The 18,311-nt window shown below is 34.8% G+C and overlaps 2 protein-coding genes across 2 annotated transcripts; both read left to right on the plus strand.

Moving 5' to 3' along the window:
* Positions 1–2,334: 2,334 nt before the first annotated feature.
* On the plus strand, positions 2,335–3,625 carry LOC117215154 (glutathione S-transferase-like). Its single transcript, XM_033461577.1, has 3 exons — positions 2,335–2,368; positions 2,680–2,847; positions 3,105–3,625. The coding sequence occupies exons 2-3, from the start codon at positions 2,703–2,705 to the stop codon at positions 3,410–3,412; spliced, it is 453 nt and encodes a 150-aa protein (XP_033317468.1). The 5' UTR covers positions 2,335–2,368; positions 2,680–2,702; the 3' UTR covers positions 3,413–3,625.
* A 4,336-nt stretch (positions 3,626–7,961) lies between these two features.
* Positions 7,962–8,911, plus strand: LOC117215156. Its single transcript, XM_033461578.1, has one exon. It carries the CDS (start codon positions 8,322–8,324, stop codon positions 8,823–8,825), a length of 504 nt encoding a protein of 167 aa, XP_033317469.1. The 5' UTR covers positions 7,962–8,321; the 3' UTR covers positions 8,826–8,911.
* Positions 8,912–18,311: the final 9,400 nt, after the last annotated feature.

Genomic DNA, 18,311 nt, shown 5'->3' on the forward strand with positions numbered 1-18,311 from the left:
CCATAAATCTCATAGATTTCCTAGAAAAGGTCCTTCAAACCAAACAAACGTCTGTTTCCGAAGAATTTCTAAAGACTATTGTCTACTCCGACTGGACAAGGGAAAGTTAGTTTTTCTCACGTATGCTGCAACTTTCCTCCCACTAACCACTTTCTCTCGAGGGCGGTTAAGACCCTTCGTTAACCAATTAACAACGAAGCCACTTCCTTCACTCTCCTAACTAAAATCGTCACCAACAAATCCGTATGGTCCCGTGCGCTAGACACACCCATCCTTAGCTTTCCTCCGAGACAGCATCGTCTCCCAAGACAGTTCTGATTTCACATCCTTCGAACGGTCAATATCCTTCCATCGGGTAGGACACACCCACAGATCAGTCACTCATTCATCTCGTACATATTCTCAACGCGAGAATTGATTGTAATTTCAACAAATAAATAAAAAAAAAATCTCGTACATACGCACCAGCGTAACTGCCTTCGTTATAAGTTGTTGGAATAAACGGTGAAATATAACTTACTATACTGTGTCATATTCATTTAACCACCTCTTATCTTAACCGAAACAGGGGAACGACTACTTCGCGGCGTCGATTCACCGAATCGTAGCGAGAATTTACTCCTCTCGCTACTGCGACTGCGTCTCTCCGCGAACGGTCGTAACACATTGATCGACAGAAGTACTAAACTCTAATAACATAAATTTATATATTTTCTATTTCCCAGCCACCAGTTTTATAGATTTTTCTATCTTCTATACTACTTTTATCCCTTTCATTTTTTCTTACATGAGATTATTGTAAATTTAATATCATTTGTTCGCAATATTTGTTATTTATCTTTCCTTGAATTTGAAATTTCGCGCTTCAATGTTGTGTGTTGTTCGACGTTTTATCGAACGATGTTTATCGAACTAGTTTATGAATACATACATAATCATTAAAGAATCTATAAACCTTACTAGTTTGTTTTTACTAAGTTTTGTTACAGAAAACATGTTCTCATAAGTTTTCAACTTTAATTTATGGAAATTTATTAACCTTAAACTATAAAATCATTCAATGAGTCTTTCCGGATGTTTTTATGTAGTCATAATTTCACATATCAGCACAGCTCCGCCAATAGGATAAGAGTTACATGGAAGCAACAGAGGGGAAGAAGAACATATAGAGATCTAAAGGTTATTTTTGTCTCATTCAAGTTTCTGTTAACCGGCTTGGAAATTTCCTGTGCTTGTTTCGACTTTGAAGTCTTAAAAAAAAAATTGTAAGTAAATAGTATATATATAGTATATATATCCTGAGTCAAAGTTTCTCTTTATAAATAATAAACCGTTTAAAAACTATATTTTGTATGTTTTTTCCTTATTCATAATTAAATAATAAATATGAAATACTTCTACAGAAAGCCGACATCCTTCAATTAACCGAACAGCAGATGATTTAAAAATTAGTAGTTGAAAGAAATAAATGTTATTACATGTTCATAATTGATCGATAAATTTAAGTATACAATTAGAAAATGTTTCTTCTTTATTGATAACTAAATAATACAGATAAGATACAAGATACTTGTAGGAAAAGTCGGCGCGTCGTTCAATTAACGGAACAGCAGAGGATTTGAAAATTAGTAGTTGAAAGAAATAAATGTTATCATATGTTCATAATTGATCGATAAATTTAAGTATGCAATTAGAAAATGTTTCTTAAGTTTGGAAGAATATATAATCATGCTAAATGTTTTGTAGTTACGAAAGTTGTCTACAAACATACATTGTACATACGACTAGTAATGGTACTAAATTACTGTTAGAGGGTCTTGGGTGTATAGAACCATATGGTTAAATTAATACTAGAGATAACGAATCGTGCGAATGTAATTAATATTTTGAAATGCGTTGTTTGCATTAATTGATAGTTTTCTTATAAACTTTTTTATAAACAATTTCATTGCTATAGAAAAAAGATAAATGCCGGTAATATGTCTATCCTACTTAAATAGAAAGTGCAATATTTTGTTATAATATTTGGCGCAAGTTTATACATTATTACATCCAAAAATAATATTCTTTTTATATCTAAGCTATATTAAAATATAAAGATACAAATAGCTATGCGAGTAGTTAGTAGTTGATGCTTTTTACTTAAATTGTCTTGTACTTCATAATTTGTAATAATATAATTCTTGTCATCAATGATTCTTTGTTTTTACTTTGTATATATTATACTTCCAGGAAGATGCCGCTCTATAAATTGACTTACTTCCCAGTTACGGCATTGGCAGAACCAATCCGTTCTTCTTCAGCTATGCTAGTATTCCATTTGAAGATGAACGTATCAAAAAGGACGTCTGGCCAGAAATAAAGCCCTGTAAGCTTAAAATTTAAAGAAATTCTGTTTCTTAAATCTCATCTTTCCTAATTTAACTAAAGTAGCTAAATAAAGTAGAACACAATTATGCAGAGTATAACAGAGATTATTGTTTACTCTCCATTGCTCTATAAGATATGTGGGAGAACAATAGGTATTGTTAAGGAGACAATGCCCTTTGTTTGCTGATAAATTATCAATAAATTAAATTATATCTTTCCAAAACAGATAACAGGAAGCTAGATATTTAAGAAGCATCATAATCTGTTTGTTCGATAGAATCTTTGATTCTATTAGTTGTATGTTTTTAGTGACTCCTTATGGCCAGCTTCCTATGCTCGTAGCTGATAGAAGGAAGGTTGCTCGGTCTACAGCTATTTGCCGTTACTTAGCCAAACAATATGACTTAGCTGGAAAGACTGACTGGGCAAATCTTCATATTGATGCCACTGTTGATACTATTCATGATATTCGTCATAGTGAGTATCCAGTGCTGTTTTGCATAAATCTTATGAGAATCTTGATAACAGATAGCACATATCTGTTCAGGTATTTATTAGTTGAAATCCGATTTAATATTTGATTTAATCGAACGATACACGTATGTCAACAATACAAGACAAAGGATTAAAAAGGATTGTAATTCTATCTTCAGTATCATTTAAATTTCGCACAACACTGTATTCAAATTAGTATAACATTAGCGAATAGTATTTAACTGAAAACAAATTTTCAGAAATTGCCGCCTTCCACTATGAGGAGGACGAGAAGGTCAAAGCTGCAAAACGCAAGGCTGCTGAAGAGACGCTGCTGTTCATTTTAGAACGTTTGGACCAGCAAGTGAAGGAAAATGACGGCTACTTCTACGATGGTACTCTCTCTTGGGCTGATTTAACATTCGTTGCTCTGCTCGATTATTTGAACTTTATGTACAAGTCTGATCTGATCGAGAATTACGAGAATCTGAAGCTGCTGGAGAAAAAGGTCCTCCTCCTTCCCAAGATCAAAAACTGGATTGAGAGACGCCCAGTTAGCGAATTTTAAACTTCACGATTGCTTATGGTTTTATAAGCGTTTAAAGATTGCGGTCTTAGTGTGTTGAGAGAATGAAGAACGAATCGTGTTGATGGAAGTTTGTATGGAATATACTGATTGCTTTTAACATTCATTAGTTCCAGTTATTACCGATATTTTTGTCATTTAGTTAGGGTTTTCCCTTTAGATTACGTCGTGATAGAGAACTATTATTTGTGTATTCCTGTTAGAATTTAATCTTGGAATTAGGATTAATATTCTGTGGAAGACACAATGTTTATGTTGAAATAATATAATGTGATATTTATTAAACAATTATTTCGAGAGTTATAAATGTGCGTTCTGGAATGTAGACAGTTGGCTAGTTATTTACAGACTGACTGCCTTAGTGACCTGTGGCGCTTGTAAAGATTTTGAACCCCCACTCTCTATAATGAGTGTGACCTGAGTAGATGTCTGTGTAACGTCACGTGCCACGGAACCTTCTAGCAGCTTCTCGATACAAAGCGCTACGCTGTCAAGGCGCGACACCGACGTGCCCAATGTTCCATCCATATCCTTATGTTTCTTCCGCCGAGTTCTCGGAAGAGCATGCACGCGCCAGCCGCCGCGGTACATCTAACGAACGTACGCTAGTGGGGATGGCGCTGGGCAACGAATGGAAGAATCTGTACGATCAAACACTCTATCCGCATGCGACTGATATCGTTGTATTCCAACAATTCCTACAGAAACATACGAACTATATAAACTGTTGACACGATGTTGTGCTTTTGTATTATAGAGATAATAATAAAACCATCAAACAATCATTAATTATGTTTTTTATTATATTCATTAAGAATTGAAGATTACCTCCTTGGTGATCTTGATAATATCGTATTTTACAAATGTTGAACAAAAAAAATGTATGATTATTTTATTCAATACGTTATGAGGGTTGCTTTAAAAAAAATACGAGTTACATATTTCTTTGAAAAAAGTATGATTTTTGTCGATACAATAATGTTCTTCTGTTATCGCTTTAAAGTTGAGTACTTCGTTGATTACACGAGAGAACTCGCCTACAGCAAATAAGATACGACCGTGTGTAAAGTAATTAATCTGTTTGCTCGTTGCTAGCTACACATAAGGCTTGCGTAAAAAAAGATATGCATTTCAGTTCAGGCGGAGAATTATGTAGGAAGTCATTTTGTCGATCAATAACTTAGTTAATAAAAGATCAAATTTTCATGTACATAAATGTAAGTAACGTTCAAGTATTAATCATTACATACAATTTTTGTATAATTCGATATCTTGGTCACTTACATCTTACAAATGATATATAGATAATATTTATGAGATACATTGGAGCTATCTTTTAGTTAACGCCATTTTTTCTTATTTTCTCTGTACTTTTACTATTCTTCCAAAAATATCAAAGGATCGATGACTTCAAATTAAACTAGAATTGCTTCGGTATATTGTCAATCAATGGCTATTTGTATTCACATCTATATCAAAGGAAAACCGATTGCAAAATTAATTACCCTTGCAACTCCGCAATCTGAAACTATGTGTGATCGACCTTGAAGATGACAAATCTCAATGTTTGAAGTAGTACAAAAAGATGATAATTTAATTTCGCTTTATCAAACTGTATAAAATTTGTATACCCATACAGAAAAAAAACGGAGTTCAAACATTAATCAACATGAATTATCGGTTATTATTGCTGAGTAATTATTAGGATTAGAGTTTTGGAGTATCGATCGTATCGAGTTTTAACTATCGGTTTCCGCAATTTATTGTTTTTCTAAATTATGTCTAAATGGTATCAGTTTTTGAATATTTTATAGTTTACACTCCAACATACTGACGTAAGCTATCGAAAATAATTGTAAATTATGCAATATCATTTTTAGGAGCAATACTCTCCCAAGACGGACATCCATGCTGTTATATATCCCGAACTTTGAACCCTCCTGAAAAGAATTATTCCACAACCGAGAAAGAGTTATTAGCAATAGTATGGTCAATCAAAAGACTAAGACAATACCTACTTGGTAGAAAATTTAAAATTCAAAGCGATCATCAAGCCTTGAAATGGTTAAAGAATGTTAAAGACCCCTCATCGAGACTCATGCGATGGCGTTTGAGACTCGAGGAGTACGATTATGAAATCGAATACAAAAAAAGGAAAAGAAAATACAGCTGCAGATGCTCTATCCCGATTGTATCCTATCACTAATGAAGAAATCCAACCCAATGTAGAAAACCCGGACTATTATGACGAGTATATAGACTGGAAAATCAATATCACCCCAGCTCCGATAACCCAAAAACCTAACAGACCACACTTTAAACAAATTACAAAGACCGAACTGGGAGACTTTAACGAACAGCATTGGTTGCGTCAATTAACCAAACACTTTATTAAACACCGAACCGGACGCTTACAAATAGGAATAAACGACAATAGCTTCAGCACGTTAGAAAAGGTAAATATTCAACTCATGCTAAGGTTTCTAACAACTAGATTCCCTCAAATTAAATTAATATTTGGACAAGATCCGCCAGTAGACTACGATAACGAACAAAAACAAACGATACTACGCGAAAATCATAACGAATTAGTAGGACACTTAGGTATACACCGCACCGTGAAACGAATACAAGAGCACCATCACTGGACAAACCTAGAACAAGACGTTACAGAATTCATACAAAACTGCGAAACCTGCCAACGAGAAAAGCTAAATCGTATCAGGGCCAAGGAACAACCTATGATAACTGACACACCGCTTAATCCTAATGACAAAATCGCAATGGACATATTCGGACCTCTCACCAAAACCAAACGGGGCAATCAGTTTATCCTGTCTATCCAAGATCAATTAACCAAATATCTCATCCTCATATCCTTAAAAGACCAAACAGCCAACTCAACCATTAACGAACTTTTGGATCACTATGTGTACATATTTTCCGCACCAAAAAGTATTCTGACGGACATGGGACGAAATTTCGTATGTAAATTGATGGACACATTTGAAAGGGCTTTCAAAATCCGACACATAAAAACCACTTCTTTCCATCCACAATCTAACGGATCCCTTGAACGAACGCATGCCGTAGTAAAGGACCTTATTCGAACTTGTACGACCGACCGACAGAACGACTGGGATGAAAACTTAAAATTAATATGCATGGGATATAATACTTCAGTACACGAGACGACCGGACATACCCCATTCGAACTAACATTTGGACGACAAGCTAACATGCCATCCTCAATATCAACCACTCCTAGCCTAACCAGAGAACAATTGTTTAACCTCTGGAAAAATCGACACAACGCCTATATAGCTAAAGCAAGACGAGTTACCGAATCTAACAAAAAGCGATACCAGAGGGATCAAATGCGAAAAATTATTAAAACACAGACGATATTCCGAGTAAAAGATAAAGTATGGGTACATAACGATCACAAAACTAACAAGCTAGACCACGAATGGCTAGGACCTGCAGAAATCCTCTCATCCAATCCACCCACCTATCTTATCGAATATTCCAACGGTCACACGCAAAGAATCCACGGTAACAGGCTAAAACCCTACCTTTCAGGAAGAAGACCATAATATGGATCATCATAACACTCGAGTACATTAGAAGCGATCTAGAAGTAAAACCATTGAATTACGCCAACATATTCCTGGAACACATTGACAATTGCTATCTGTACAACGAACAAATAGATATCACCCTTATAGTAGGCCTTAACGATCCAATTGACCAAGTTAATAGATTACAACGCGTAATAGATTTAATAGACCGTCAATGTAAACCACCTTGCGCTTACATACCAGAAATAAGCAGCCTAAAATTTAAGTACAGAAATCTTCAAAACCTGACTCGGCAACTCAAATTATTATTGCGTTATAAAAGCAAACGCGGATTGCTCAATGTCATAGGCTCAGTATCCAAAACTTTATTCGGAACTCTCGACGAAAACGATTTAGAACTCATTAACAAGAACATCGATACATTATTTGATTCCAACAATAAAATAAAAACAATTCTTAGTAACCAAACCGCACTCATCAAACGCGTGCTAGACAATACCAAAACAAATCAACTTGAAAACTTAGCCAACGATATACACAAGATTGAAAACCACAATGAAAAAAACGAAATATTAGTCTCCCTATTAATTCAAACCGAATCTACCATATCAGAACTCCATATAAACATCGACGAAATTTTTAACACTGTTATGTTAGGGAAACAAGGAATCATAAACCCACAAGTTATAGAACCCGAACAATTCTTAAAAACACTTGACCAAATAACGAGACAAAACTTTATGACTAACCATATCGAACCTTCAGTTCAAAACTTTCAACTAATTCTAGATCTAAGCAAACTAAAGGTATGGATAAGAGATAACAAACTTATATATACAATAACTGTGCCGCTTTTGGAAAACAATGAATGGAAAATAACTAAAATTTAACCGATACCTTCCAAACAAAACTCTGTATTCATTGCGCCTGTAATAGAAACTGATTTGATACTAACCGACTCAGAACAATACACCTTTGTCGATAGTCACTACTTAAACAAATATTGTAAACGAACGGCAATCATCCACATTTGTAAAAGAACTCAACCGAGTCACAATAGAATCAATTCACCTGAATGCAGATCAGAATTAATTACTAATCGACAGACGGTCAAAACTTGCCCGACTGCTGTCTTCAAGCTGGAAGAATTGACGTTCGTACCTTTGCAGACGGAAAACCATTATATTATTATTCCTGCGAAAAATGTACAAATCGACGTGTTATGTAAGACACATAAAATCCTAGAAATTAGACAACCAAGCTTAATTAGCAGTAAAACCGGGTGCATAATCACATACGATCATAATATTATGAAAATAGGAGGATCACATAAAAATATCTCTTACGAAATCAAATTTAAGAATAGCATATACAGCTTCGAAGAAACAGATGTTCCAATATTAGAGAAAATATTAGAAACAGCTCCAAAAGTAACTCACAATTTTAACCAATATAAAGCCAACCTCGACACATTACAAACACAAATCAGTACCCTGGAATTTGAGCGACGCATAAATTCATTGAAGGAATATGGCATATCCACACTACAAATATTAGGAATCATAGCCCTAGGACTAGGAACAATATATGTAATGTACAAATGTAAACTTTTCGAATGTCTACGCCGATCATTTCCTAAAAATGTACGTATCAAAATACTCTGCCCTACCGCTCGCGTAAATAGGATCGATCAAACATCAACAGTACCAAGGACGGTCACCTTCCAAAATATCACCGAAGACGAAGATGAGGGGATCATTCAACTTAGAAGCCCTACCAGAGCCTTACGCTTTAGCGGAACAAAGCGAAGCTAAGGAGGGGGGAATGTCACGGTGGTCGTGAGAACGCAACGAAAGGATGGTTATGTCTCACATACCTTGGCCAGCAAAATGATGGCTAAGCAGTAATAGAAACCCTATGTGACCGGCATCCAGCGATAGCCCCTCCACAGGAGCCGGGTCCTTGATATAAAAAAGTACCTCTCGAGTCGTTGTAAGAACATTCTTTTCTGTGCTGTTTGACCATTCTGTATCGTTACTCTGTCAGTGTTCAATAAATTTTCTAATAACAATCAAAATTTAAGTACGAATTTCTCACCTTGCGTGCGGAACGTGAAATTACCCCGAATCGACGTGACATCCTCTATGTGCTTCTCGAGCTCTTGTGTCGTCCTGTCTTTGACGGAACATTCTACTTGAAGATCAGCGAGTTGATGCTCGGGATCGTAATTCAATTTTTGGTCGTTAGCAGTAATAAGCTCACGTAACTTCACTTTTGAACTTGATCTTGTTTGATCTTGATTGTGTTTTCGTGGTGCTTGTGGTGTTCTAAAAGTAATCGTCACGTTGCTTGCATTTTTAGTGCACATTGATACACTGCACTATGCACAGGCAATGCTTTTGTTGTCATGAAATCTCTCTAACTTTTCAGTAACAAAACCTTTTATTTTATTATTTAGTTTTGGATCACGCGCCCCTGGTGAAGATACATTATGTGTTCTCTTTACCTTTATTATGCACACGTTTTCCTTTTGCTCTCAATTTTTCGATCATCTTGTGCTGTTCTATATATTGTGTTCTTATGTTCTTCGCATATAAATCCTGTCGATTGATTTTATCTTTCAGTTGAGGTACATGTTTAATTCTTTACCTTTTTTTTCTTTTTTTTTTTTATGGATTTCTTGATAATCTTTTAGAAGTTGCTCGTTATATTTGGAAAGCTTTCTCACTTCGTCTTCAGCTGTTTCCTAACGGGATTTTTCTTCTTCAAGTTTTTCTGTAATCATTTTTTCTAAACTTCTCCATTTATTCTGTTCTTCTTCGAGTAATTCATTACGTTTCGGTATCTGGCTATCTTTTCCTTTAAAACATTTTATTTTATCAGAGAGTTCTCCTATTTTCAAACTTGCTTCATTTAAGGTAACTTTATGAATTTCCGATTGATGCTTTAACATTTGATGTAAGTCTTCTATTGCTGTTTCACGTTCTTTCAACTGTTCATTAAATTCGTTGTTTAGCATATCCACTCGAGAAATTTCGAGTTCTTGAGCATCGTTTCTTCTTTTAGAAATTTGGCTTATTTTCTCTCGCCTGCTGCTACATGTTGCTGTCATTTTATCAACTTCTTTCTTCTTTTTTTTCTTTTTTTTTTTTGAACTTAAAATCTTGATTTAAGGTTTGTGTTTCACTATATGATTTATTATTATTAACTAGTTCAACATTATTCTCAGTAGATTTTTTTTCGCTTGATTTTTATACTTATTTAAATAGTTTAACATGAGCAAATGCATCGTACGTCAGATATACCATTTTTAATAAATTGTCGCCTTTACAACTCGAGTTACCTCTGAACGGGTCGCATGATTGATCAGTAAGCCATGAGTAATTATGCAAATTCAGTATTTTTTTCATCTATCTATCTGAATATTATAACAAAGACTTTACATTGAATATTTTATTAAAATTGTAAGTTTTTCATAAACGCTTCAAAATCCACAGTCTATTGATCAACTCCTCTATCCTTTCTCTTTCTCCTCACTAAAATAGATAAATTCCTAATGTAGTTTGTGGATAATATTTTTTTTTTTTTTCTAAAGCAAATCACATTTATCATCTGATATATTTTTTGAAATAATTTCTGTCTGTACATTTTCTTCTTTTTCCTTACTCCTCTTTCTCTTTCTAATGAATTCTTTTTATTCCGTAAAATAGTTTTTGTATATTCAATTTTGTTAAGTGCAATCCTTATTTCTGATAACTTACTTTTATTAGATAATTCTTGTGAATCTTCTACTACATCTTCCATATCATTTTGAGTGCGGCTTCTACCTTCAGTAAATTTAATATCTTGAACCGTATCATTAATTTCAATAGCTCTTTCGGTATCAAGTAAATCGCACTTATTATTTAATATACCTTTTGAATTGACTTCTGTCTCTGTAGTTTCTTCTTTTGTATCTTCTTCGAGTTTTATTCGTTCTTCTAATCCACCCTTCTCATTTTCTAGGATCTTCCTTGTTGTTACGCCGCCTAAAACATCTGCACGCCAGCCCGCGCCAGCTCGCGCCACCGGACAACAACCAGCCTGCGTAACGTCACTTCGACCCTCAATAAACCTAAGGACCCACCATAACTTTCACTTCCCTGTATTGTTTCGCCATGTGTCTTCAATCCGTTTGTCTTGAAGAATTTCTAAAGCTTAAAAATATTCTCGAAACACAGTCGGTTTTTAGAGAGGTCCTTGGGTTTATTAGGCGTACTTAAAACACGGAGAAAGCGGGTATGCACCCATTAGGAAAATCCGAATAGCCCTCTAATAAAACAAGCTATGTTTTCCTCACGCACACAGTCATCTATCCACCACGATGGTAGGAGACTTCCTACTCATCCCTTCGAGCAGTAGTGCAGGTCATGACCAATCGACACCGCGGTGCGTTACCCTCACTTTTCCTAACGAAAGTGGGAACAACGAATCCGCGTTCTTTAGGCACAGGGGCACACCCACACCGAACTTTTCTTCCGTATTAGAAAAAGAGCGACAGACAGTCTAAAAAATAACGCCTAACGCGGCAGTCTACACATAGCGCGAGAGTCGCATACTTCACGAAAATCTTTTGTCGGTTCTCGGTGTTGTCGAACATACATCTTCTCTCCTAAATATATTATAGTGCTAAGTCCATTAATACATTAATTTCCATTATAAGAGCCCTGCTCTAGCGTACATATCTATCACATCTTCGTGCGACAAGTTGTTAACTATTTATTTCTCTACGTCAGTGTAATCTAAGTGTTGGAAATATATAATTTATAATTCAGTGAATCACAGTGTTATACAAACTCAATCACCCCTATTATCTCAACGGAAATCAGTCGCTGCTTTCAATCTTAAATTGTTGCTGACAATCTTAAATAGTATGCCTCATATTTTTAAAATATAAAATTATATACTATGTTATTCTATAATGTATTATGTACAGTTATATATATATATATATATATATATATATATATATATATATGTATAATAATTCTATATTGAAAAAAATATGAAATTAACATGATATATACATTACTACATAAGTTATATATAAAATATGTATATTATACCCTTGCCTACTGACTGATATGAATTTCTTTCGGTCTCGAATGCGTTAAAAGAGAGCGCAAAGAAGTCGAAATTACTTATTGTAATTAGTAAAACGACCTGAGAGGCAGACAGATACAAGAAAAAAGGAATATTATATTAGCGGCATTATCATGTTTTTGCTCTCTTTAATTCTTTCATCGAGACAGACAATCTACAGGTATTAATCGACCAATTTCTCCAAGCTGATAACTTCGAATTGATGTTTATATATAAGAAGTGTTATGTGTTAATCTGTCTAAATGTTTAAAAGGTGTTATAAATTAAATGTTGTTAAACGATACGTAATTGCCTTTTGATCGTAAATTTTACTATCAAGGGGTCTTTTATGTATGCGTAATCATTGTGAATTATAACAATTTATGTGATCGATATTAAAGGTGTTTAAAAGCATGTATTTTTTTCTATATTATTATTCTCCTATATTATTATCCTATATTATTATAGCATTCCTATATTATTATAATATCCAATTACATGTTGATACACAAGATATACAGATTATTATTTATAACGTTTTGGTTTTCTTAATTGAGTCATTCATTTAGTACAAATGATAAGAAATTAGTAATAATTCACAAAAAAAGGATATTGTAGTAGAAATATTATAAAAAAAACATTTTCTGTTTTAGTGTAGAGTTACTCCTTCTTACAGACAGTGTCGTACAAATCTGTACGTCTCTGAGAAAATGTAGGTATCTGAGCCCTTACTTCCTCAACAACTTTTAGATCTGTTAGAAAAAAGAAACATACGAAGTAATAAGTAATGCTTACTAATAAATTCAACAAATACAGAGGAAGATGGCTAAATCGATAAATTAACGAGACTAAAAATTAATTACATCATGGATCTCTCGCTTTTAATTTTAAGCTGTAAATTACCGATATCGGTGACTGCCATATTCTCTTGAGTTTCCAAATAGTAAAGAATCTTTCCCCAGGGATTGGTCAACTGTGTATGTCCCCATGCGACGTAACTTGCTTAAGGAACACGAGCCGGTGATATGCAGGCAACGTATAATTGATTATCATTCGCTCTGGAACGCTGAAGTAATGACCAGTGCAGTGGTCCAGTGGTCATATTGAATGCCGCTGGATATATCAGCATTTGGCAACCTAACCCAGAGAAGCAGGAAATATGAAGCCACCGAATACCAATTAACTTCGTAGTTGCACGGTTCACATTCCATCATTTCTGAATATGCGAGGACAGTCCTCTTATTGTGCTTTTAATTCTTTTATTTGTTTCATTTTCAGCAAATATACTGGTTTTTTAAATTATGCTTCTTTTTATACAGAGTTACAGATTATATTAATTTTATATAGAATATATTTAAGAAAGATATTTAATTTTTTGCTAGTTAAGTATTGATCGATTAAGTTACTGTACCTTTGTTCCGATAAATGCGTGCCATTTCCTCGAATCTAATATCATAGCAAATGCCAATACCTATTTTGCAGCCCTTCACATCGAACGTCGTTAGGGAATTACCAGGACTGAGTGAATCACTCTCTCGAAAAGTAATCTTATTAGGAATGTCGATGTCGAATAGATGTACCTAATAACATAAAAATGTGGTCGCTAATTATATTGCTGCAACTTTTGTAATTTAATATCAAAGTTACCAACTCCTAAACTTTAATTATTTTTTATTTAATAACTGACAGCGTTTTTATCAATTTCTTTTATTAAAAAATCTTATCATTTAATAATGTTTAAAAAGGAGAAAAAATAAGTATAATAATATTTTAAGTATGTGAAAAATTTATACAACAACAAACACATTACAACAAAAATGGGCGTTTCCCGTATCATAACGTATTTTATAAAACGTAAATTATAGAATTGGTTATAGTATACGTATGTACATATGTATATTCCTAAATTATTCCTAGATAGAGTCACTTTCTTCACCCCGATATTTTCAAATTCAAAGCCATAAAGGAATATATTACTTACCTTTCGGTGTCTTGCTATCAAAGTTCCATCGGGACCCAAAATAGTACAGGTATTGTACAATTTATCGCCCTCTATTTCAGGCATCGTACCACCAACTACATAGATGTTGTTTTCTTTAGCTGCGTTCGATGAAGCAACGCTCGTTTCACCATCAGGAATACTCTCGCCGTATTTAGGAAAGTACTCTGCATTGCAATATTTCAATTAATGAAAAATAACTGTCTTTTCTTCCAACCATAAATTAAATTGAAATGTTTGTCAGTTTTTTATTTTCTAAATTATCAAAATAACTAAGTTTTATATTTCGACTTAATTAAATATGCAATTTCTTAGCTAATAGTATATATAATAAATTGTTTCTACAGGTTCAAAATGAAAAATGAATATTTAGAAATATTTAATTACGACAATGCTATTTGTGTTAGCATCAGTGGCTTGTTACTCAACGACTTTGCTAGTATAAGTACCCAATTATTAGTATGTTAAAAAATATATTTATACAAAAATCACGATAATCATGAAAATTGGGAAATCCTATATTCTCGAATCAATTCACAATTTATTTTGTATATTAATTAGATTCCGCGCTCATCAGTACGTACTCACTGGCGACATCGAGAAAATGTATCGGTAATTCCTCGTACGACCAGAGGATCGGAAATATCAAAGGATATTATGGCGCAGCGCGAGTGGAGAAACAGAAACATATGAGCTTAACACCGTAATACTCTTATCATAGAAATAGAAGCAGTCCTCAATTCCCGCCCGCTAACTCCTATCTCCACCGATCCAAATGATCTCCTAGCCCTCACTCCCGGACATTTCCTCATTGGCGATTCATTAATGTGCTTACGTGATCGAGATTTCAGGGACATTCCATCGAACCGACTCTCCAAATGGCAGCATATCCAACAGCTTAAACAACATTTTTGGAGCCGCTGGCATAAGGAGTATTTGAACGAGCTAACCAACCGCAATAAATGGAGCAAGGGTGGACACAGCATCCAAAAGGGCACAATCGTCATCCTCGGAGAGGACAACGGTCCCTCCATGCATTGGCCTCTGGGCCGAGTTATCAAGGTTCATCCAGGCGCCGATGGTGTCATCCGGACAGCTACAGTTCAGACGGCAAAGAGCATTTTGGATCGGGGCGTCAAAAGGCTTGTCCCACTGCCAATTCCACCCGATCTCGAGAAACCCGAACAACTAGCCACCGAGACGAAATAAGATGGGAACTTCAACCACACCTCGCTAGTTTGATCGGTACCCTCTCAACGGGGGGGGAGAATGTTACGCCATGCGGCTTACCATAGGTCATATTCTTAACTATCGATCGCGGCACTATAATGTCGCAGACGGATCGTCGCGTCTGCCCGGCAAACAAACATTGTAGTGGCAACCGCATGGTTCATTAAGCAGGGCGACTTCCAGAAACGTCGACTCGTGGCCCGTATTTTACCTCGCGTAAAAGAATGTGGCGTGATCCGAACGTAGTGGGGGTCGCCTTCCAGAAAAAACGAAAAAAATCGAAAGGCGTTCAGAACTTTTCGAGAAGTCGAACCGTCACCACATGTGGTATGTCGCGCATTACTTATCAACCAAAACGCAGTTACATTTTTTTTGTTCCATTTATATCTTTCTAGTTAATAAGTTGTTGAAATAAACATTAATTTATTTGTGTTAATTCTGTGGAATTTCATTGAACTACCCTTATTATCATAATCGAAATAAGGGGATCGATCAGTTCGTGGCGTCGATTATTTAATCGTAACGGGAACTTACAACTCTCGTTGACGTGCTATCTCGCGATCGCGTCTCTCCGTGAACGGTCGAAACAAAATGATTCACTAAAAACTGTCCTGAATTCCTAAGAATTTATTTACCGCAAAACTGACAAAGTGTTTATTTAAAAAATGAGGTTGAAGGTAGTCCTTTTCTTTCATTTCATTCATTCTCATTTTCTTTCTTAAGTATGGCTAACACAATATCTAATCAATTAAAATTTTATATTTTCACGTGAAAAGTTTCTTTAGATAATTATTATCAACATGATGACTAACTCTTCCGGATTAATACGTGTCTGTAGGGCAATCCGGTGGACTTGATCGGCTTTTTACTTCGAAAGTTGAGTAATCGGTGTCGCTTTCTTGCGCATCTTTGAACTGTATAAATGTTTTAAAATTGTTTGATCCAGAATGTACCACGCCGGACAATCAAGAAGGCAGGTGCCTTGACTACAGAAAATGTAAACCTCTGCAAGAAATATGGCAGATACAGTACCGTACAGCCACCGATTTTTATAGACGATCAGTGTGCAGATACCAGGGCAATGTTACGATCGTTTGATGTCCGGACGATCCAAACAAAGAGAAGAGAGAAATTTTAAGAAAAACTGTGTATAAGTATAAGGCTTGGCGACCACCATACTGTGGTTTTAGCAACGTCTCTCATACCAGGGTGGTCGATGGTAAACCAGCTGAACTTGGTACGTTTTATGTCTTTCTTTCCGATTAATAATAAGCCATTTACTGCAAAGAATGAACTTTAAAGGCATTAAACAGCACATCAATGTACATTTCAATTAGACTAAATAATAATGCTATGATTTCATCGGTAGTAACTTCACTTATTAACTTGAATTATTTCTTTCTTTTACTTCATGTTAGGAAGAGTATCTTTTTGCTTGAAATAAAAAATTGATATAGGAGTAATAATATGGATAGAGATCAAAAACTGTTAGGGCAGAAAAAAACACGTTTGAACTTTATAGTTCAGTATAGTTCAAATAGAAATTATATAGAATTATTTAATAATTTGTATTCCACTGGAATAAAAATTTAATTTCTGTCTTTATCAAATCTCTATTTCAGAGTATTTGTACGTATGTACTTATCGTCTGATGTATGATCGAATATCGAATAGGTAATAATCGTTGTTACTCATTATGTGAGAAAAAATTATGTATATTCACAACTATGACTATTGCATTTTAGGCGCTTGGCCATGGATCGCTGCATTAAGTTTTTGTAATCCCCGAAACCCAGACAAACCACTATGGAAGTACGGAGGTTCCCTGATAACGGCTAGGCATGTTTTGACCGCAGCACATTGTGCACATATGAATGGAATAGAAAACATACACAATCATAATATTGCCATTCTTAGATTGGTGGAGGAGGTGCCATTTTCGAGTAAGTCCTCAAATATATATATATATATATATATATATATATATGCTATTGAGTATTACTGAAGTATCATATCCTGAAATTTCTTATTGTACACATATATTGTGTCATAAAGCGTGTACAATTCTTTCTCATACTTTTGGTCATTCGTTTCCTGCATTTTCATTTATTTTTTTATTTTTCAGGGTACGTATATCCCATTTGTACGAAAGAGCCCCTACGAAAGAGCAACTTCGTCGGCTATAACTCCCTTGTTGCAGGATGGGGAGCGTTAAGATATAGTAAGTGATATCAATTTTATAATAAAATTAAACAGCTCCGGTCTTAAATATCTTTCTTATTTTCTTCGTAGGACGACCACGACGTAATGCATTAATGGAAGTACAAATGCCAGTGATTAAGAACGTCGAATGCAAAATAGCTTATTCCAAATTTCCTAATGCACCTGATATCACTGATGGTATAATATGCGCCGAACATGCTCAGGGTGGAGAGGATTCTTGTACGGTAATTAAGTTACAGAGTTACTACAAACTATACGGTATCTGAAGACACGTCAATTCCAATTAACATCAAATCGACGTCTTAAACATTAGAAATAATAGATAAACACAATTCAATAGTTTTGCCCACTTCTCACACCTCATTATGGTATTTAATCTAATTTCCTTCTAATCTTAGTTTTGCTCAAAATACATATAACATGTACATTATAAATTGGAGTATTTCAATACACAAATCAATAGAAGATTATTACTGTATATAAGTATAATTTCAATACAATTCGATCGATATATTTCAGTATCTTTGATTAAAAATTTAACGATCCTTTCAGGCTGACCGCGGCGGACCACTGCTGATACAACATGAATGAACCTCGTATTTAATAGGTATTGTGTCTTATGCTTATATGTGTGGCACAGCTGGGTATCCCAGCGTTTACACTAGGGTCACATCGTTCCTTGACTTCATTCTCCAAGCGATGCAATAATATGATATTACTGTTCCAT

The sequence above is a fragment of the Bombus bifarius genome, unplaced genomic scaffold (assembly GCF_011952205.1).
Source record: "Bombus bifarius isolate JDL3187 unplaced genomic scaffold, Bbif_JDL3187 scf7180000009423_frag, whole genome shotgun sequence".
Lineage (NCBI taxonomy): Eukaryota > Metazoa > Arthropoda > Insecta > Hymenoptera > Apidae > Bombus > Bombus bifarius.

Coding starts and splice junctions, on each gene's coding strand:
- LOC117215154 (XM_033461577.1), top strand. CDS start 2,703: ATGCTCGTAGCTGATAGAAGGAAGGTTGCTCGGTCTACAGCTATTTGC. Junction 2,848..3,104: donor TATTCATGATATTCGTCATA/GTGAGTATCCAG, acceptor ACAAATTTTCAG/AAATTGCCGCCTTCCACTAT.
- LOC117215156 (XM_033461578.1), top strand. CDS start 8,322: ATGAAAATAGGAGGATCACATAAAAATATCTCTTACGAAATCAAATTT.